This window comes from Enhydra lutris, unplaced genomic scaffold (genome assembly GCF_002288905.1).
Source record: "Enhydra lutris kenyoni isolate GAN:26980312 unplaced genomic scaffold, ASM228890v2 scaffoldscaffold19, whole genome shotgun sequence".
Lineage (NCBI taxonomy): Eukaryota > Metazoa > Chordata > Mammalia > Carnivora > Mustelidae > Enhydra > Enhydra lutris.
The window spans coordinates 9,558,930-9,582,366 of record NW_019154103.1 but is presented as its reverse complement, the minus strand read 5'-3'; the positions used below and the strand labels follow the sequence as shown (position 1 = coordinate 9,582,366).

The 23,437-nt window shown below is 34.9% G+C and overlaps 1 protein-coding gene across 2 annotated transcripts in view; it reads left to right on the top strand.

Annotated features, from left to right (window-relative positions):
• Positions 1-23,437, top strand: part of LOC111148314 (EGF like repeats and discoidin domains 3) — a 415,586-nt gene that overhangs the window by 370,812 nt on the left and 21,337 nt on the right. For both annotated transcript variants that reach the window (XM_022504814.1, XM_022504815.1), the window contains one exon: positions 20,678-20,833. In XM_022504814.1, the coding sequence (XP_022360522.1) occupies positions 20,678-20,833 (156 nt within the window). The remainder of the gene's footprint in view (positions 1-20,677; positions 20,834-23,437) is intronic.

Sequence of the window (23,437 nt, the reverse complement as noted above, 5' to 3'; positions counted from 1 at the left end):
TTACAAAAATATTTTCATACCTCATTTGACATACCTCATTTGACAATTATATAAGGAGGTCAGGACAGTTGCTATGAACCCCACTTTAGAGGAAAGGAAAGAGAGTCAGAAAAGATACACAGTTGTCTGCGGGTACATAGGTGGAAAAGACTGAACTGCTACTGAGTCTAGGCTGCCAGCTCTACTGAGAGAGCTTTTCCACATACATGCTGGCTAGAATGCATGGGTACTGTGCAAAAAGGGACAGACATCATATCCAGACAGAAACATTAAAGAACTGTTTTCCCCTTGCTCTTATGGGTGCTTAGGTTTAGTCGATCGTTTGTTTTTTTTTTTAATTTCAAAGAAAAGGTTGATAATATATAACACTCACTGAATTTTATTCACCTTTAAAAAAGAAGTTGCCTGAGGGCGCCTGGATGGCTCAGTGGGTTAAGCCTCTGCCTTCTGCTCAGGTCATGATCTCAGGGTCCTGGGATTGAGCCCTGCATCCGGCTCTCTGCTCAGCAGGGAGTCTGCTCCCCCTCCCCACCGCCTGCCTCTCTGCCTACTTGTGATCTCTCTCTCTCTGTCAAATAAATAAGTAAGTAAATCTTTTTTTAAAAAAAGAAGAAGAAGAAGTTGCCCGAGTCAGAAAAAGACGATCCGTTCATTTATGGGTCAGTATTTTGGTAATGATGCATTATTTTATTGACTCGTCTCATAAGCACATAAATCACTTGAAATGTTGACACACAAATGTGTTGATTTTGGCTGCCTTAATTCTGTTATTACTTTTCTCCTCAAATATGAGAACGAATTATACAGATATCATTCTGATCAATTTTAGTGTGGATTTGCAATGTTAATCTCTGACAATGGAGGGTCATTTTCAGCAGGAAAAAGCAAGTTGCAGGCAAGTATATCCCATGTCGTCATAAGACCTTATCATGTCTAAGAGAGTTCTGGAACTGTTCACGCTATTCCAGTGTGGTGCACCAGCTCAGGTTCCATTTCACTTTCTAGTATACATTGGTCATATTATAGCAAACATTATTTGAAATTTTTCTTAATAAACTAAATATATGACATGTGGTTGTAATAAATATATGACATTATTATGTATAATGAACCAACTGTGATATCCATAGTGATATCTGGATATGTATTTCCCGATATGATCTTTAAAACAAATTTTTTAACCCAAAGCAATATAAGAATTTGTGACATTATCCCTTTCAGACACGTAATTGTATATGTAATCATTCCTCCTCAGAGATTATAACAAAACTGCTGAGGTTTGGATACAAGTGATGAGTCTGCATATACTAGGCATATAGATGGATAATGAGACAAAGTTGCAGTGACCATTTAAAAGATTAAGCTGTAAGAAGCAAACACTTTGAAATAAAAGCTGCAGTTACACAAAGTATCTGCACTTTTCAGAAATGGGAAATTGATTTTTAGAAGCTGCTTTTTTCTAGCACACCTAAAAGGTGATGGAGGAAATTTCTCCCTAGATTTAAAAAAAAAAAAAAATGGCTATATATTTTGAAAAATAGTAAACTTTAGAAAGTTGACATACTAAAGTTACCAGAAATTAAGGTTGGAATACTGTTTGGTAGTCTGACCAAGTCAGAAAGATTTAAATCTCCATCATATCATATGAATACATGCTACTTTTTAAAAGGGGGCCATTTGCTACCAAAGTGTTCACCAGACTCACAAATTAAGTTTATTGCTAATAGACTTTTAGGTTATTGGAGACTTCAGTAAGAAGAAACCACATTATTTGCAAATGGAGTGATCGATATAAAAATTGATGGGTAGGGACTGCCCAAATTTAGAAATGAACAAAAAGATGAACAAAACAGAAACAGCCTGTTGAGCAGCAGGCTTGGGCATTTTATAAAGAACCTGAAATCCAGAGAGGTTGAAGGATTTGTTCAAGTAGAGTACATGATGACAATCTAATTACCTTTAGTTTTCAAATAGCACATTTAAATTAAAATCGAAATGCCTTATGCTTTAAATTTCTTCTTTTACTTACTATGGCAAATGACTAAGAAAACCCTTTCAGAAGTTGGCTCAGATCTTCCATTCCGGCCTCCTTCCCCTACAGTTTTTCTGGCCTATGTTCTAGCCAGAAGGACATTGTCCTGCTCCAAACACAGAAAGTTCTTTCAGGATACTGTACATTTGCAAGTGCACTTATCCTGGCCTAGAATGCTCTCCCTCCCCCAACCACCCCCAGTTCCTACTAAGGCTTTAACACGGGGGATCACCTGCGCTCTGGTGACTCTCCTGCAGGTACTTTGTTCCTATGGCTCAAGTGGTCCACGCCTCTGTGTTTTAATCTGTGCTTGCAGGAGTCTGCTTCTCCTATGATACCAGAGCTCAAGAGCATTTTAGTAACCTGGGACACTAGTAGAAAGCAGGTACTCAAAAATACTGTATTGATGTTTGGATAAACAGAGAATAAAAGCAAATTTAACAGAGGTGGTTATTATTGATTGGCATTAGCACAGGGAATGATAGAGATTTCCAAATGGAAAGGCACTTCAAAAATCTTTTCTGAACTACTCCTCTCATTTTACAAGTGAGGTTCAGAGAGCAACTTACTTTCGGTTATCAAACTAATGTAGACAGATTCAAGATTTTTAAAAAATTTTAAAGATTTTATTTATTCATTTGAGGCAGAGAAATACGGGGGAGGGGGGTAGTGGGGAGAGCGAGCCTGAGCAGGGCGAGAGGCAGAGGGAAAGGGAAAAGCAGACTCCCCTGTGGCCGTGGAGCCCAACCTGTGGACTCCATCCCAGGATCCAGAGAGCATGACCTGAGCGGAAAGCAGATGCTTAACCATCTGAGTCACCCAGGCACCCCTCAAGATTTTTTTTAAGATTTTATTTTTAAGTAATCTTTACACCTGTCATGGGGTTCCAACTCATAACCCTGAGATGAAGAGCCATATGCTCTACCGACTAAGCCAGCGAGGTGCCCCCAGATTTGAGATTTAATCCGTATCATACAGTTTTAGTTCTACATCATAAAGCATCTGATGAAAGAAACTTTGTTATATAAATTATATCTTGGTTATTTAGAATTTTACTAGTATATAAAAATATAAAAAAATTGTCAAGTATTAAGGAGTACTTGGTGATTAAGCTCTTTTATACAAGCCATCGTTTTGTTTTTGATTGTTGGACTGGTATGCTAATTATATCCTTTTTATTTTTTAGATCAAAGGGAGTGGTACGGAACATTTTAAATGCTTAGTTTTAAATCAGGGCACTTAGCCTCTCCTTCATTTTTCTCAGTAAGCATTAATCTTTTTTCCAGGTCTTATTTTCATGTTCTGCACTACAATTCTATACTTCTTAATATGAAATTTTATGTTTCACTGTAATCCTCAGTTGACCCTAAAAATTATACATGCATCCGTTCTAACATCATGGTGACTGAAAACAAGTCAGATCTTAGTACTTAAAATAATAATACAAACCTATTCATACAGTTCTGAAAAGCAGATTTCAAATTGCATGAATTAATTTACTGAATTTTAAAGTAATGTATTTTAAAATAATTTGACCTAGCACTAGACAGATAAAATATATAAAACAATCAACAAGAGAGTTCAGGCAGACATAAGATCAAGACAAATTTACTTATTTTAAAAAGGTAGGTTTTTTTTTTTTTCTTTTTTAACCACAGATTGATTTCAGGAGCAAGAATAAGCAAGAAATCTTAGAGCAAAGGGTGTATAGCCCTTATTTATTACTTTGGTATACAAAAACCATCCATTTCCTAAAGCTTTCTGGGCTCAGCACCAACATACAGAGACCACAATTAAATTCTGTCACTAAAAACCCACATTTCATATTCACAACAGCAAGAAAAAAAGTGAGAGTCTTGAAAGAATGTTTTGTCCAACCAAAAGATCTTACATTTTTCCTAGGAGATATGCCATATCAAGACTTGTTAAACTATAGAAATCATTATGCCAGAAGAAATAATTAGCATGATACCCTGTACTGATCATGAGAGATTTTAATAATACTATTTCTGATTATTTTTCGCTGGAGTAATCAGCGTACAAAGGAACATGCTATACAATTAGCACAAAAGGGAATGTACAGACCCCAAGCAGAAAGAGCTTTCTTCATTCCCCTGCATTCTTCCTTTTATTTAATCTGGCTTGGAAGGAGGGAGAATCAAGGGAATGTTTGAGGAGCAAATCAAGGGAATTTTAAAATTGTAGGAACATACTATGCTTATTCAGCATGAGTGTGTGTGTGTGTGTGCGCGCGCGTGTGTGTGTGACCATTGCTCAGTACCGTGATATATTACCCATGCACGTAAATCCTACTTCACCCTCTCCTTTCAGTGCTGCATCTTGTCTGTCATAGGCAGAAGCTGTCTGTGTGTGGACTGGGTTGTGTTTTATGCTGGGGACCAGTGGAGGAGCAGATGACCTCTGGTGCAGCACTTTTCAGGAGCCTCAGCTCTTCAACGATCTGGATGGAATTGATCAGGATAATGAACTCTTTGCAGACTTCCAGCCCCATAAGTGAAAGTAGCTCACCAACCCTTGCAGGTTCATCCTCCGGAGTCCCAAATTTTGGAGTCAATCTTACTCTAAGACAGTGTACACGTAAAGCCCTGTCATATAAAGTCTGAGTCAGGCATTATTAGATTTTCTGCTTTTCATCTTTGTTGGCATAGGCAACTTTGGATCACAACCCCGTATGCTCTCCCGGGTGATTCTCCGCATGATATTGCATCTTGTCCCAAATTAAGTCTCATCAGTATTTCCTGAAAAGAGAATCCAGCCACTGAGGAGACATAGTCTTATGCCTGTGTCTCTGCTCCTAGATACACAGAGTGTCTGTGTGCTTAGAACTTTACCTGTTGTCTTCTGCCAGACATCTCCAAACCCCGTCCAATCCCCATTTGACACACCCTCTTTTACTCTACTTCCTATACAGTATGTCTGGCTGGGCTTCTCAGATCAGCAAACTTCTGCAGCAGCTCTTCTGTCTTTTGTCACTCTTGGGTTCCTAAAATTTCATCAGCCCACTGTAACATCCTGTCTCCCAAGATACTTTAGACCAACTGGCCTGACTTCACGTCTTTCCCTTGTTCCCATGTATGCCATTCCCCTGGTCTGACCTCTTCAGTCAATGCTGAATTTGGATTTGCATCTACCTTTCTAGCCTTAGCAAGGGAATCCAAACCATACTGGTTCCCTTAGCTCCCTGGTTCTGAAACTTACTTGGCAAAATGACACAAGACTTGGTATTCTACTAACTTCTTCTTCCTATCCCAGCTCCTTTACTGACCTAGATGTGTTAACCCACTCTTACTCCTCGGGGCTGTCATTGGTTGACACTCTTTATCTTGATTTAAGCTCTGGTTAAATTGAGTGAACTGTACCCAAAAAAAAAAAAAAAAAAAAAAAAAAAAAAAGTCCTGTCCTTTCGTCTGTCACATTGTCCCTGGGTTTTCTGTTCTTATTAGAATCTAGGGACTTTCATCTCCTTCTACATTACTGACAAAGCACAGAAATCATTCTCATTAACTTTGATCTTTTTCAAAGTTTATACTATCCTGCACAATACGGCCAAATTCATGGTGCCATGGAGTATAAACATAAAATTTTTAATACTCTACCTTAAAACTTCTCTCTCAAGAAAATCCTTTTCTTCATTCAAACATTTCTTTAGATATTTACATATCATTTTTCCTCGCTGCTTCTCTGTGAAAAAAAGTTGGCCCCGCTATACTTTCAAAACAAAACCCCAACCTGTATTTCTGAGCCAATCTCTTTCCATCTCATCTAGCTGCCTATCTAGTAAAGTCGTTCCTGGATGCCAAACGCATACATACCTTAGAATACACCTGGAAGACACAAAGATGACTAGAACATGATTAGAGCATTCAGAGAGCTCACAATCTTGTAGAGGAAAGACATTCATAAACAGATTATTGCAAACTCAATGTGATACATCCTATAATGAAGGAATATGCTAAATCTGATTATTTGAAAAGAGGGCTTAGAGCCCTTTACATTTGAGTGTCAGATGCATATCAAATATGGATTTATTAATTTTCATGTATTAATTAGCATATGCATTTTGGTTCCATTGAGTAATGAAAAAATAAAAACATTTGTTGAGGTCTTAGTTCTGTACTAGGCATCATGCAATATAAGAAAAGCTGAGATGGGGGCAGTGGCAGAACGTGTTAGAAAGGCAATAAATATTTTTTAAATTACTCTCATTAAATTCTGTTACTGTTATGCCTGGTTTTTAAAAATGACTTTAAGGTACATGGGTTAGATTTCATCTTTCATAAAACTTCTAATAAGAAAATGATAAAATTTATGGAAGATAACTGAATTATATTTAGTGCCCCTACCTCTCTCTCTCTGTCACTATAAGAAAACCTAATTTTGGTAATAGAATTTATGAAATATTGCAGATTTCATTGTTATTTCATGTTTGTATGATTTTGCCATGGTAATTTTATTCTGAAGACAGCAAAAATGCAGAAATATAAAAATAAGTTATACAAAATAAATTCAGCTAATAGAGTAAAATCTTTCTTTAAAACAAATGGCTCAATGATAGTGGTGCAGCTACAGTATTAAAAAGACAAGTGAAATGCCAAAAAATAAAATAAAAAGCCTAGATTTTAAACACTGAGGTATACTGGCTTTTGTTAGATATAGAGTCAACAATATTCAGGGCAAGCAGAATTTTTTTAAAAAACTCAGAAGTTTTCTAGTTATGTTACTTTTCATTTTAAGGGTTAATGTACCCCGAGGTTGTATTGCCAAACTAAATACATAGTGTCAGTGTTACTGGAGAGAGTTAGACTATATCTTAAACAATTCCATCCCCTCCCTCCCCTCCACATACTTCTGAGGAAAGAGAAAAAAAATACAAAGACTACTTAAGTACTTCCCTGGAGGCTCACAATAAACTGTGTTTTTTTTAAAATTATAAAATATTTCAGTCATGTGCAGAGAACAATACCCAAATTTAATAAAAGTTAACATTGTGCCATAGGTACTACATATATGTTTATATATGTATTTACATATGTGTATATATTTATAGTAAAAGAAGCATTGACAAAATATATTTACTCAAAAAAATGTAGAAGTCTGGATAGCCAAGAAAAATCACATACAAGAGAAAGAGAGAAGAAAAAAAGAAACCCTGAATAGATCTACCATCTTTAAAGACTTCAAGCCAGACTTTCCAGTTTTCAAAATACGTAGACCTTCTGAATTACACAAACTATTTTATAGGAAAGAAAGAAAGAAAGGCTTTCCAAATTCTTTTATGAAACCATGGTTTTCTGGTACCAAACAAAACTGGGCATAAGTACAAGAAAAGAAAATGATTTAGAATCTCACTTGTAAATAGAGATGCAAGGGTCTCAAATAGACTATGACTAAAATAGAATCCATCAAAGCTTAAATAGGTTTACTAAAGAAGAATTTATCCCAGGAATGTATAAAATGTTCAAACTTCTCAAAAACATTTTAGAAAATCTGCTAATGTTAATCACCAACATAGAAAATCAAAGGTAAAGAAAATATATATATATATATCTTGCTGGCAGGAGTATAAATTGGTAAAGTCATTCTGGAAATTTTTTGGCCTTGTCTTATAGAATTGCACATTCATATACTCTACAACTGAAAAATTCTACTCCTAGGTACATAACTACAAAAAAATTTTTGAATATATATACCAGGAGATATTTTTAAAAGCTAAATTGTTTTTTTAAGCTTTTTTTTTTTTAAAGCTAAAATTGGAAATAATCAAATACTTGTGACATAGAATGGGTCTTGTTGCCTTATTATGTACACATGGGATATTACACAGCAGTAAAAATAAATACATAACTATAAACAAACAAGTAAATGAGTTTTAGTACTATAATATTGAATGAAAAAAGCAAGTCCCAGAAATTGCTATATGATACTTTTTTTAATAAATTTTAAAAACAACTTAAAACTAATTATTGTTTACAGGTCCACTCATATCTAATAAAGCTGAGTTTCAAAAAGCAAGGACGTAACAAAAAGTAGGATTACGTAAACCATGGTTAAGAAAAGCAGGAAGACCATGGAAAGTATGCCAATAGGTATTGTCACTGTTATAGTTCCAGTGTTGTCTGGGTGTTGGTTTGGAGGCCATTTGTTAGATTTTAATTAATTAAAGGAGAAATCTATATGGCCATCTAAATCTAAACAGACATATAATTTAATATAATTAAATACCTATGTGTGATTTTTAAATTCTGAAACAAATTCATGATGAAAATGAAGTTCTTAATCTCATAAAACATCTCTACCAAAAAAAAGCTTTATCAAAAACATTCTCAGTGTGGAAATGTTAGACGCATTCTTAATATCTGGGTTTCCCTGTTGCGTTATTTTACTTTATTTTTTGAAGATTTTATTTATTTACCTGAGAGAGAGGGGGAGAGAGAGACAGAGAGAGTGAGCACAAGCAATGGGGAGGGGCAGAGGGAGAGGGAGAAGCAGAACCCCCAATGAGCAGGGAGCCCTACCCAGGGCTGATCCCAGGACACAGGGATCCTGACCTGAGCCAAAGACAGAAGCTTAACTGACTGAGCCACCTAGGCACCCCTACTGCTGGATTAAATTATAGTTTCCATCTTGAAAATATAACTACATTTGTTGTTTTGACCTGAACGTTTTCAAAAGAATACATTATTTCAGAATTATTCTTCATAGTTAACCTTTCAATCTCCCCAACAATGGTGACATTTCTTGCTCCTAAAGCATAATGTCTACATGACTGTTTATATCACTTGCTGTTACTTTTTTTAAAGAAAATATTACAAAAGAACTGGAGAGAATGTATTACACAGTCATGCCTTTTTAGATGATTTTTATTTTTTAGGGTATTAAAAAGGTAGCAAATTGTATGTGTGACCTCTGTCCTAAGTATCTTGAAAGGGAAGACTTTAAAAAGTTGTTTGCATTGGACCTATGGTAATTCTGTCTAACATACAGATGTGTCGAAGTATATATTCTGATTCCTAAACTAACAGATATTTCAGCATTTCTTAAAATGTACCAGATTTCTCGGTAATGAGAAAGACATGTCGAAATACCTCTTTGGGTATGGCAAGCCACAAGATCAAGAGACAAATCTTTGAGTTATTTATGAAGATGAATTTTTTAAAATTTTTGTTTCTGTTTTGATTACAAGCTGATTGATTCCATTGTAAATAGTTTTCTAAAACTTTTACTGTCATTGCTTTTACTGTCATTCTATCCAATAATTTTTACATGATTCCTCTTTTCTTTAAATCAGTGTTTGAATGTCACTAAAATATCTTTTGGATTTTAGGATCCTTAAGCAATTAAAACATCAAATAAGAGGAAATTGTGCCTCTACTTTCTGTTTATTTCACTTCTGATTTTTTTTTTCAAATTATGTTAAAAATGTCAGCAGTTTGGTGACTGAAGTCTCAGATGGGATATCAAAGACAATTACTCTTAAAGATGTTTAACCACAACAGTAGGAGTGTCTCATGAAATTCTTCATTTAAATCTATAAGTGATCCTTTAGTGAAGTGAGCTATAACCTCGAGAGTTTTAAACTCTTGAATACAAATTCAAAAAAAAATTAAATAAACTTGATATAATGAGTTTGTTCCAAGTGATTTATTAATTCCATACCTAATTTAAAACTGTGGTTTATGAGCTATTTTTCAGTAATAGAAAAATATGGTGCATGAATAGTTTTAAAGAATGTGATTTTAAAAATATGAGATTGTTTGGAGCTGATTGCACAAAGAAATGAGCTCTTGTTCTGAGACAAGTGTATATACGAGAGTCCCTTAAATATAGAGCTACTTCTTGAAAGAAGGAAAGTATTAGCATCTTATTGTTCACAGGCAATCAAGAAGGACATATTTTACAAAAGCTATATACCCAATAGTCAAGCCATGACATTATAACTGTTAGGCATATACCTATTTGGGGCTTTATTATAAATATATCCAGGCCACAGTGCATGGTGGAAGCTAATTAAAATATGTTCATCAGGTAATGCTTAGATTTTATCAGCATCCAGCACCCAGTTTTCTATTTTACCACTTAATAAGCTCAAAAGACCTTGGACCGTATATTAAAGGGAATAAATGGGAAATTAATGTTGGGACCTAAAAGAGAGGCTGGAAGAAATTGGAGTTTCAAGAATTCAGCTGCTCCTTATTTCTACTCGGGAACAAAACAAAGGGAAATTAACATCAATAACAGTGGCGGAATACAGAGAAGATATTTTTACTGTAGATAAATAAAACACGTTGGTTTTATGGGTATTCAATGAGGAAATCTATAACCAGGGCTTTCAATGAGGCTCTTTAAAACTATAATTAGTGTGTGGGCCCTGGTGTACTGATGGACTAGATAGCCCTGCCAGATCCTCCCGAGCCAGGCTTGTCCTTTTTACACAAATAAAATGCTGACAGTGTTACTGACCAGGCATTTGAATGGAAATAATTTGTATCCTTTTTATCCACACTATGTGTATATTCTGTCCTTTGGACAAAAGATCTTTTTTATTTAAAAAGCCACCCTTTAGGGCAGTTGACTTTCTGTGTCAGTGGCTCTTAACCCCGTAATCTCCAGGCAGGTCTTCCTGTTGAGCCGTAGCCCTCCCTTTTTCCCCTCCGGTCACTTCAGAGCAACGCTGACCTGGGCTGTTTTCCCCAAAGCAGTCTGAAGCTTTTACTTCATATCTGATTCCTGAGAGGCCATGCCCCTTTCCACTTCCTTTTGTAAGGACAAGGTGGGGAAAAGTTAGTTCTCTTGGCATAGATGATGTTTAAGCCTAAAAATCACTCACCATGTAATGTGCGTATATGAAGACTGAAAAAAAATGTAGTATTGAGACTCACCTGGTCTGATGCAACAAACTCATGCACAAGTCTCTACAGATGATTTATAAATTGTGGGAACGGCAAAGTTTTGTATCTGCCTAAAATGCATAGCGCCTCCAGCAAGCGTGGTACATAAAAATAGATTATGTGTCCTGTCAACTTTCCTACCTTTCGAGTGCCTCGTAATATTTAAGATACGCAGTGTGATTTGCTGTTGCAGTATAATTTGTGGGGGATTTATTTTTCGAGTTCACCTGATTTTTATTTATTTGTCACAAAACAAGAAGTGTTGTGTAAATTTACATATCAATACGTATTTGAGTATAGGTGTTTTGTATTTGTAAATGGCAGTCTCTGGAATATGTAATGATTATATGAAATATAAATGCCTTTGGTAATATTTAGTAAAGCACTTGCCAAAGAAATATACTGAAGCAGCTTTTTCAGGTGAACAGTCAACCACATACTGGCTACTGAAGGGCCTGCAAGTCTGATTGCCAGTTCAGGGAATCTTTAGCTTTATAAAAGATGCTGGCACAACTTTTATCTAGGTTCCCCTCTTACTGGGCTTTCAGAAAGCACTAAATAACAAACTACTTCAGTTCCTATTTAAAAGTTGTGTTCTCGTTCTTTAAACTACATGCAAATCATTTGCCAGTAGTTTTCTTTATTTTCTACTTCATTTAGGCTTTGGCACTACTCTGATTAAAATATCTGAACAATATTTATTGGATATCATTATGCTCTCTGATCAAAGTCTTCTATTACGTCTTCATTCACCCATTAATAATGACCCTATCAATTGCAGACTAATTCAATTAGCCATTGCCCTGAATTTTTATTCATGGAATAAGCCAAAGTTCCCAGCCTAATCAAAATCAGGCTTGAAAGGTACATAAAGATATGTTAATTCTACTCTCTCAGGGTGATCTTATTTTTGGTGAACTCAGCAGAAAATCACTTTCAATAACCCAATGAGAAAAGTATGATTCTTTTCCCTAGGAATTTTCTAAGTTTTATAGTTTTCCTCAAACTTCTTCTTTTTTTTCTTTCTATCATAGAATTTGGAGAAACAGGTAAGAGCTTACCTGTTAACTTGAGGTCCATTTTAGTTACTTCATTTTTTTAATTTTAATTACTTCTAACTAACTGTTTGAGGATATTATTTGCAAAACAATTCAAAAAATAAAATATGTATAGATTTTTAGATTGGTCTACTCATTAAAAAAAGAGAGTGTCACCTTAATTTCCCTTTATATGTCATAATTTAAGTAAATCAATACAAGGTCATTAGAGTCAGTCTTTATATTTTATTAATACTAACATATTTATAATTTTGGTTCTTTTGTCTTTTAAACTTGTTTGAGATTTAATGAGAAAAATCTTGGTAGATGGACTTTCATTTACACACAGAGCTTTAGTGAAGCCTGGTTGAATTTTCTCCAACATTTTCCTGAGAACTACATTTGGAAGGTTCCTCTGGAGCTGAGAGAAGCAAGCCTGATTTTGACTGTTCCTATGTTGAGCTTTGAGGAGATCACTTCAATCATTTTAACTCATTCAACTTCTGCAGCAACCTTTGATACCGTTCCCTCATCCACAAAGTACGCATACAAATGTACGTCAATCGATGATTTTCCAGGCCCTGGGCAGTCTCCTGTAACTACAGTGTGTGGATGCCAACATTAAATCAGACCAGTGGCGGTCAAGACCCAGAACCTGCCCTGAGGTCTGGAGGGCCCAACAGTCACTGTACTACAACCAGAAACTGTGTGCTGTGGCCATGTCCCATCACACCCATTTGCCCTGGAATACAGACCTGGCAAAGTGGAGTGGAATTCATGTTGACTACATGTTAGCTCATTGAATCCTAAATAAGAAACCATTCATTCACTGTGTATTTATTGAAACACCTTATGTGGACCAGGTATGTGATGGATAACAAAAACCAAGTTGCCTGCCCCTGTAATTTTATATTTGACAAGAGAGTACATTGGATTTTGTGTTATCAAGAAAAATTATCCTTCCTATATTCAGAGGAAAGACAGCAAGAGTAGGAGAGGCTTATCTCTTCAGACTGAGGTGTTCAGCCTAAATGTCTGCTGGGCATTGGTAACAAGGATAAGGCAACGTTCATATCTGAGGATCAGAAAGAGAATTCCCACACCTGCCTAATAGGTGGTGAGAGGTAAAAGGGGGACCCTTGTGACCAGTGTGCTGGGCAGACGTCAGGACTGTCCTCTCTGTGTTCAAATAAAGGACAATAAAACAAGATGATATAGGGCTAATTTTTTAATATCTAGAACAACAGAAGGACAGAAATTATTCTAAAGGTATGAAGAGAAACTATAAAAGAAAATTTTCTATCAAAACAATGGATTACTAGAATATATTTAAAGGAATTTTCTCTGTGAATAATAGGATGAGATGAATGCTGAGATGAAGGACGTATCTTAATAATAATGCATTTCAAGGAAATTTTAAAATTTAGTAGTAGAAATTGCATTATCAAAAATAAAATTTGTAATATTAAGGACAAAATGGAGAAACTCTTGAGAATGCAAAGGAGAATAATTAAAAAATGAAAATTGTGAGCAAGAAAATAATATAAATAAGAAAAATCAGAAGCAGAGAAAAAGCCCATCTTTGGATAACTGACCTTCTTTGGGAGAAACTAAAAGAAGAAGAAGCAACATTTTAAACTATAAAACAAGAAAACCTTTCGACCATAGCTTCCTCTCCCAGAAACTAGTCTACAGTTTCAATGGACTCAGACTCACTTGATTCCATCCAAAAGCAACAAAAGAGACTCTCACCAAGATATATCCTGGTATGTGATGATGACAACTGTTATTAGTAGTGTCAATTTCAAAAACAAAAAACAAACCTTGTAACTATCATCCAGGTAGAGAGAAAAAACAAACCAACAAAATAGAACTAGATTATTTGAGAAAAAGTATTGAGAAAATTACATTCTTATGAAAAGTTAGGTATGAAGTTTTTGTCACGTCGTATATATCCATAAAGCCAAGATGGTTTAGAAGTTGAAAGAAAACATAAATGGAAAACCCATAGGAAATTATAGGAAAACATGTAGATCATATTTAACTGATTTAATTAGGTAGACAGTTTTTCTTAAGCATACGAAAATATGCAATCACAAAGGGAATGGTCGGTAGATTTGAGTATAGGAAAATTTGAAACTTCTGTGTCAAATATAAAATTAAATGACATAGCAAATTAGGAAAAGATGCAATGACTATAACAGAAGCCGATATTGATGTTACGTATAAATAAATAATTCTTAAAGCCAACAAGAAAATCTTTAATCTAATAGCTAATAAAGAATGCATTAAATGTAAAAATGCCATCTTTTAAACTATCAAAATGTAAAATTTTATAAAACGGGATTAGTATGTAGAGAAAAAATTATCATATACTGTAGATGCAAATGTATAATTGTTCTAGAGACAAGGGAAACAATTTATAGCACATTTCAGATGACGGTTCTTTTATGCCAATAAAGCAATAGTTGCACCAACAAGCAAAGATATGAACATGGGAGTTCATTCTAGCTTTTTACTGAAGAAAAGGAATTGGAAACAAATTAAAAGAATGTCAATAGGGGACTGGTTAAATAATTTTCATATTCATTCTTGTATCCATAATAATGTGACACAGCCATTACACAATATTATTTGTATGTAAAAATACCCATAGTAAATGGAAAATGCAAGTTATAAAGCAACATGTATACTGTGAGTTTATTTTTATGAAGATATATGGGAATAACTATCTGCAAATATGAATATCAAGAGGTCAACCAGAATTAACTCTGGATAATTAAGTTATAGGTTATGTTATCTGAATTCCTTCTGTCTCTTTCACCACCTGAAATTTTCACAATGAGTGTTTATTATATATCTTTAGAAAATGAATCTATTTTTCGCATCCTTTCACCAAATAACCCTAATTCTGTGAATTTATCCTATGTAAGTGAGATATGTGGCCAAATGAAAAGACTAGGATTTTTGGAGAATATCAATTTTAATAGAGAAAAATTGAGGGCACAGGGAGGAGTAAATGTTTTATAGTAAATAATTGATTGCAGCAAAGCTTTAACACGGTGTGTTAGGGCAAAAAGAAAGTCTTAAAAAATAGTTTGTTTACATAGAGAATTACTGATGAAATACTAAGTGGGAAAAAGAATGAACTAATTGACCTGCAAATGCAGACCAAAAGTGCAACCAAGACCTGGTAGCCAGTCAAATGCCAAGTACATCAAATTTGCCTAAAAAACCCATGCTTAGGGCGGATAAAAAGCATTGATTGTATCTGATAGTGAGACAGAGTTGCTTTCTCCTCTTTCTGTATTTCTCGATTTTTCTTTGTAGCATATATTACTTCCATGAGCAAGATTATTAAGATAAAACAAAATTATTAAACATAAATTGTACATAGTTACCATGCTATCTCTCATCCTCAGTTAAAACATGCAGTTGAACTACTGCATGATTCTAAATAATCTCTTTTAAAAAGTTAGCAGTCATGAGCTGACAGCATTCATGGGGTATAGATCAGTTGACCTGGAGCTTTGTTCATGTTATAATTGCAGGTAATTGCTAAATACAGAATTATCTCAATTTTGAATCCAGGGCAGATGATACCTAGATATTTGGAATGTCTACTCTATGCCAGGTGTCCTGCAAAACATATTCCTGAATGATCACCTAAGCTTATAAAACATGTTTGTGGCACCAGGCATGGGTTATGTGTGGTTTTATACGTAAAAGGCATACTGTAAAACACCAATGAAACAGAAAAGTCCCTCTATCCTTTGAAAGGTTATTTCATGGTATAATTTTTTCTATTAGTTCTCATAGCTGTAAACTTCAATATGGAAAAAGTAATTGCTATAATAAATATTTAAAAATATTATTAGAAACTTAAACTTTTTCAAGTACAGGGAGGAGGAGAGCAATAATGAGTGGCAAAATGAGTATATAGGATATAGTATTTATGAATACTGAATGTGTAACCTTAGAGCTACTAGATTGTATCAGATATAGGAGCTGGATAATATTTCATATTGAGTTCATCATATTAACTAGCTGGCCTACAAATATGCACTAAAAGTGTTACCAACATCTGATAACCAAAAATATTGTTCCAATACTGAGAACAGTGAATGATGTGCCTTCAATGGACCTAGAATGACATACAGTTGTATTATGTAATGTTATGGTAAAAAAAAATTCTTTACTAAAACCAAAATGTTATCTAAACATTTTACCCATAATTTCATTTTTAAATGCCATATAATTATATTAGCTTCAAAATTACTTATGTTCAGTGAGTTAATTTTACAAAGCTCTGTGAAATTATAAAATATGTCATTCAAAATAACCAATAACAGAAAGGCAAACTCTAGAGCATTTTAGATTCAGCTGTGTTGCATATTTCAGTGATAAATCTCTTGGGTCTTTTTCTTGTCTTTTCACTTTTCTTACGCACTTGTATATCTGTATCACTTTTCATTTTCTTCACCCTTTTAAGTACATCAAAATCAGCTGACTTTCCTAGTCTGCCCTTCCAGGAAGCCATCTGTTAGGGTATGATGCAGACACCTGAAATGTCATTTATCTTGACCTTTCTCAAACAGATGCTCTTAGTTGTTCTATAGTTTTTCTAAGTTAGACACTCTAAAAATAATTATGCTTCACTAAAACATTACAGGACATTTTACAACAAAAGAGTTATATTCCTACATAACCTTCATGCAATACTTCTTTCTTTACTCACATATCATTGGAGCCTTTTTGTATATGCATCCTTTTTTTACTCATATAATTAAAGGAAAATTAATCACTCACTATAATTTGGAATCTAATTCCCTCTGTTAGTATTATTTTGGAACCATTTCCCTATTGTAATATATTTTTTTTTTAAAGATTTTATTTATTTATTTGGCGGATAGAGATCACAAGTAGGCAGAGAGGCAGGCAGAGAGAGAGGAAGAAGCAGGCTCCCTACTGAGCAGAGAGCCCAATGCAGGCTCGATCCCAGGACCCTGAGATCATGACCTGAGCCAAAGGCAGAGGCTTTAACCCATTGAGCCATCCAGGCGCCCCAATATAATCTTAATATTCAAATGAGGATGTACAAAACTCCATAAAATTATATTATTTTTGGTAAGCCATTTCACCCATAAATGGGAATTTCACTGCTTCTAATTCTCTCTACTTTAAGTAAAGATGAAATGACTATCTTTGTATACAACCTGAGAAGCTGACCAAAATATACTATGATCCAGAAGTTGCTTCTAGGACAATCAGGCCATTTCCCTGATTCTATATTTATTTTTCTAATAACATTCTGAGACTGATAATGGATTATTCCCCCAGATTTATTTATTGTTTTATTCTCATCAAATTCTTATAAAGCCCTTACTATAGTTTGTATGTTGTTTTACACACTTAGTAAATATTAATTCATCTAATCCTCATAAAATCCTATGAGGATTGTTATCTTCATTTTTCAGATGAGGAAAATGAGATGTGGAGAAGTCAAGTAGCCTGCCTAAGGGCATAGAGCCAGTAAGGGCAGAGCCATTTGGGGAACCCAGACCATCCAGCTTTTCTCCAAAAGACTGACTGTCAGTATCAGAAGATTGGAGATGATTTTTAACTTGTTGCCTTTCCCAGTAAAAACTGTTTGACACCACTGGGACATTGTGTTTCCTTGACCAGTGATGTTACACAATGTAGAAAAACAAGGGGAAGACAGCCGGCATTTTCTGTGATGGTACCTTAAGGCATCCTTAGCCATGAAACATACTTAGGAAGTAGTTTTAGCTCAATCCGGCAAAACCTTTATTGAGGGACTGTTATATGTAAGCCACATTTAATACAGATCCAGGCATGAAGTGCAGTGCACTGAGCCAAATATCTACCCATACGCCAGCTCAGTACCCTAAATGACCTGCTGTATTCAAGCCAAACCTTGGGAGGTAAGGGTCTGTCTACAACAGCTGAAGGCATTTTGTCAAACATGTTTGCAGTACAACTTTAACTCAGAAGATCTATAAGAAGGCAAAGTACTTATGAGCCAATGGTAAGCATAGATCTAGAAGAATGAGCTTTTCTGGAATCATTGTGAACATGAGAGTGACACATCTGAGACTGTGTCCCAGACAGATCTGTCCATGTCCTGTTGCAGGAGTTTCGTGTTAAGTGTGGGATGCTGATTATTTTTACACTAAGAGAGGTTTTCTTAGGCCTGGTATTCTAAGTTAAATGTAGCAAATTTTAGGACAAAATCCAGCTTGAAACAGATTGCTCACTATTTAAGTAGAGAAGTTGACTTAACTGGAACAAAAAAGAAAAACATTTCTAGTTTCAAAAAAAAAAAGCTGGAGAAGGGGAGCAGTTAGAGTGGGAGAAAAACATATCTGTTAGAAAGAGCCAAGACATACAACTTAAGGAGAAAACATCTCCACCCAGCAGGAAACCCAGCTAAGTTTAAGAAATAGCACAGAAAAAGAGATATGCTATAAGACTCTTCATTGCATCATCTTAGCTAAAGACTCATAGACATTTAGGGGCTATAAAGAATCCAGCCTTAGAAGTGCTCATATTCTTGGTGACAGTTTGAGTTTCTGTGTGTTTGTAGTGTGGATGGTAATGCAGTGACTCAGAATACTGTAAGGTTTTTTGCCCGCTGAGTGTCAGCAACATTAAGAGCATTTTGAAGAGCAGTGTCTATGCCTAGGTGTCTCTGCGCAATTATATTTGGATTTAGGACAACAAAAGCAATGCATATTTTTAACTCTGGGCAAGGGAAGAACAGAGATGAAATTCATGTTAAAACACAGGGCTCTTCCAATATTGTAAAGCCAGGATTGGCTTGGACTGGGGCTTAGAGTTGCTATAAATTTGATGAGTATGGCGAGGAAGCTTTGTGATTTTTCAGAAATTTCTGAAATAGTCACAAAGAATGGAAAGAAATCATTCAGTGAGAATTTAAATGTATGGTGGAACTTTGAATCAGAAAGATGGATTTGAACCTAGCATCCTCCCTTTACTCGCTATTTATCTTTAGATCACACATCATGCTACATTGGGCATCTGTTTCCTCATCTCAAAGGCTGTATAGGGCTGTTGAGAGGATTCAGTGAGGACAAAAGAAAGCACTCAGTATAGTTCCTATGAGGTAGCAACAGTTTCCTTCCCAGGTATTATAATTTTCCCATCTTGCATCTCTGTGGGACAGGTAAGGTATTTTAGATGCTATAATACATGTTTAGGAAATAGCAAAAGCAGAAGTATTTCTAGTTTTTGATAAAATTTCTAAAATGTTTTAATAACTCATTAAAGGTAGTTTTCTGTCTTAATCCGTTATCCAGTTTGAGTCCAAACTCTCTAACTAAAGAATGTCCCAAAAAGTGCTGAAAAGCCCCTATGACTTTTTAAATAAATATCCCTAGGCTGTGAAACATTGGGAATTTTTTTCATATCTTTATTGAAGAGCATCTAAATGCAGTAATTAAATATGGTCTATTCAATGCATTCTCCGTAGCTCTCTTTTCATTCATGTACTCTATCTGACCCATGACTGTCTATTTGTGGCTACATACATTGCACAGGATGGAGAACCTGAAATAGAAACAAAAGGACATAGTGGTTGAAGGCCACCAAGGTCACACATGGGATCATGACAGCGAAAGATGATAAGATCAAGGATGTAAGCAGGGCAATTAGTCATAGGAAGTAGGAGGAAGTAGGTGGCTATTGTGGAAGGAGAGAGGAAGCTGTAGATCAAGGAACATCAATAAACCTCAAGGTAAAGGTCTTATAAGAATTGTCTGCAGGGAAAACAAAGATTCCTATAATTTTTTAAAATTCACATCCTAAGAAGAAAAGCTTCATGAATTAGAGAACAAAGAAGAATATACTAAATTTTTCAGTGTTGTGTACTCTTTTTTCATAAATATTAATCCTATCTTTTGCGTTTCAATTACATCTTGATTAATTTAATGCTTACCAGGTAATCATGGGTCTTAAGGTTTTATAAGTACATATTTCATAGGATCAAACACCTCATGAGCACAGATCCCACAGATCATGGATGCATACTTTAATCCGTCTTCATTTTTGAAGAATGCCTGACTTCCTCCTCAACATTTTTAGGATTGTACTTTTCTGAAAGAGATTTTCATTAGACAACAATTACTATTACTCAATTCTATATTCTGAGCTGATTAAAATTCATGAAGATAATGTTGGCTTTTATTTAATGTTTAACTGTGATACATATATCATTTTTATTCCTAATGTGTACACAAGTATAGTTTTATTTTTATAATTATTGAATTGACCAGTAAAGTCAGCAAATTGAATTACAAGCACTAGCTTTGGAAGATAATAATCATTTCAAGAAGGTCAGCCTTGCCAGCTCTGTGTTATCTTAGTTGCACAAAACTGCACGGCTAGATATATCAGTTTATTATAAAATTGATTGGTAGGCTGAAATGACCATCACTTTATTTTAAAATGGTCAAAATAGTTATTCAACTAAACTTATCCAGCAGCAAAATCAAAGTTATAAGCCAAAAAGAGACTCAATCATCAGTTTCAATATTCAAATAATCAGTGTATTTTTGGCTTTAGCATGTATGTTACTTAATCTTCTGAATTCAAGAAACTTGAAAATTTATAATGGACTCTATTGTGACATTTAAATTAAATCTTTTCCTTTTTTTTAGGTGGACCTTCTGGTCCCTACCAAAGTAACTGGCATCATTACACAAGGAGCTAAAGATTTTGGTCATGTACAGTTCGTAGGCTCCTACAAACTAGCTTACAGCAATGATGGAGAACACTGGACTGTATACCAGGATGAAAAGCAAAGAAAAGATAAGGTAAGTGATCTGAATGGTTTAGAACAGGCAGAAATGGAGTACCAAACTGAATTCAAGTTTGACTGAATGAACTACTTATACTTAAGTATTAAACATAATGGCTATATACAACTGAAAAATAATGTTAAATAAAAGTTTTAACATTTTCCATATTATCAGTTATCTAAGATCCAGCTAAGTAAAATTTGTTTATATTTTATAAACCTAATAGAAGCTTGAATAACTTATCATAAAGTACATGTAAATAGTTACTGTGTGAATACTTGCCACTATTAATTTTACTTTTTAAAAAGATTTTATGTATTTATTTGATTTTAGAAAGAGCACACATGCTCTGTCTTTATAAAGAGAGTTGGGTAAGGGTTAGACAGGGAGGGAGAGGGAGACAATCTCAGGCTGACTCCTCCATGACCATGGAGCCCAACACAGGGCTTGATCTCATGATCCTGATATCATGACCTGAGCTGAAACCAAGTCGGACACTCAGCCAGCTGTGTTACCCAGGTGCCCCTAATTTTGCTACTGAAAAACATTACTGATATTAGAAAAAAATGTTCCTTGGCAGAAAAATATTTCAAAAATTAACTAAAAGATGTTTTAATTATATATTTCCTTGATTATTTTGTCAATTGGGAATTTTAGAAATGGACAAATTTTAACTATTACACTGGTCTATCAAAATTAAAACATAGGTTGGTTCTCTGCTCACTTTCCTTGATTCTGTTTTAATTCATAGGTTTGTTAAATTTTTTGACCTGTGTAACTATTTTAATATTATAGTAGTAGAATTTTAATATTATAGTAGTAGATATATATTATTGCACCATACAGTTCTACACTATATTTGTCTGTTTTTTCCAAAAGTTCTTACCATTTTAAACATCTTTCCATAGTATCTCCTGGTCTGAATTTCTGTAGGGCCCTGGAAAATGGAAGTGCTCAGTCTCCATATCAATCACTAACTCATTCAGATGTTAAAGTGTAGCCTCAGTTGGACCAATGAAATTAAAACTCATTAATCCCTTAGAGTGTTTGTGCAAAGAACTCTAACTTTCTAAAGACATAACAGAAACAAGTATCTTATTTCCAAGATCTGGGGGGAAACTATAATATGTTAAGTATTTCTGAGTTAATAATGACTTCTTCCATTTTATGTAGCCCTTTCATTCCCTTACTCTTCTCATATTATTAACCAGTAGAAAGCTGAGAATATCTTGCTTTTTTATTTTTTTTAAGATTTTATTTATTATTTATTTGAGAGAGCGAGAAAGAGAACTTGAGTAGGAGAGAGGCAGAGGGAGAAGCAGACTCCCCACTGAGCAGGGAGCCCAACGTGGGACTCAATCCCAGGACCCTGAGACTATGACCTGAGCCGAAAGCGGACACTTAACTAACTGAGCCACACAAGCACCATAGGAGTATCTTTCTTTTTCAAATATTCAAGACAGAGAATTGATACATTTTCCCAGCAGTGCTGAGCCTGGAATGGCTATTCCAGTGGGTCAACAGAATCTGAATTCAGGTCACATAAAATTCACTTTAGGGGAGACATGTATTTAGGTTTAGATTATAAAATCCATACTATTTACCTTTTAACATCTCAGAACACACCCATTTTGCATCTCAGGGTACATTCACTTAACATCTCAGAACACACACGCACGCACACACACACACAACACACACACTTTATATTTTAACATCTCAGAAACTGTTGTATCTTACAATGTCACAATTAAATTGGAAGCATTTATTATTTTCTAGAAGAACCTAAAATAATGGCATGATTTCTAATCAATAGCCTCTTAGACTGAATGAATATAGGGTTTTTTGTAAAACCGTCTTTAAATGTATTTGTGAGCTATAGAAAAATACCTGCTGTGATTTATGGCAAATAATTGTTTCAGCTACTACCTTTCACTTTGTTACAGTAGGCATTATGATGCATAGGGAATGAAAATGTATTCCATAAAATGAAGCTTTTTAAACTCCACAAATTATATAGCTCTTGAAATTAATTTTAAGACAGATAAATATTCTCATCCATTATCCATGTGTTAATACTCACAAAGGCGTCTGGATGGCTCAGTCAGTTGAGTGTCCAGCTCTTAGTTTTGACTCAGGTCATGATCTCAGGGTCGTGGAACTGAACCCTACAAGGGGCTCCTTACTCAGTGGGGAGTCAACTTGAAATTCTCCCTCCCTCTCCCTCTGCCCCTCACCCCCCCAAAATAAATAAATAAATCTTTTTTTTTTTAAAGCATATCTGTAATTAGCAAAATCCTTATATAGATTGATTTAGGAAAGAAGTATAAAGAAAAATATGATTAAATTATTGTACTGATGAAATACTTTCTTTTTAAAGATTTTATGTATTTGACACAGAGAGAGAGATCACAGTAGGCAGAGAGGCAGGCAGAGGGGGAAGGGGAACCAGGCTCCCTTGCCTTTTTTTTTTTTTTTTTTTTAAGATTTAGTTATTTATTTATTTGACAGACAGAGATCACAAGTAGGCAGAGAGGCAGGCAGAGGTTGTGGGGGGAAGCAGGCTCCCTGCTGAGCCAAGAGCCCGATGCAGAGCTCTATCCCAGGACCCTGGGATCA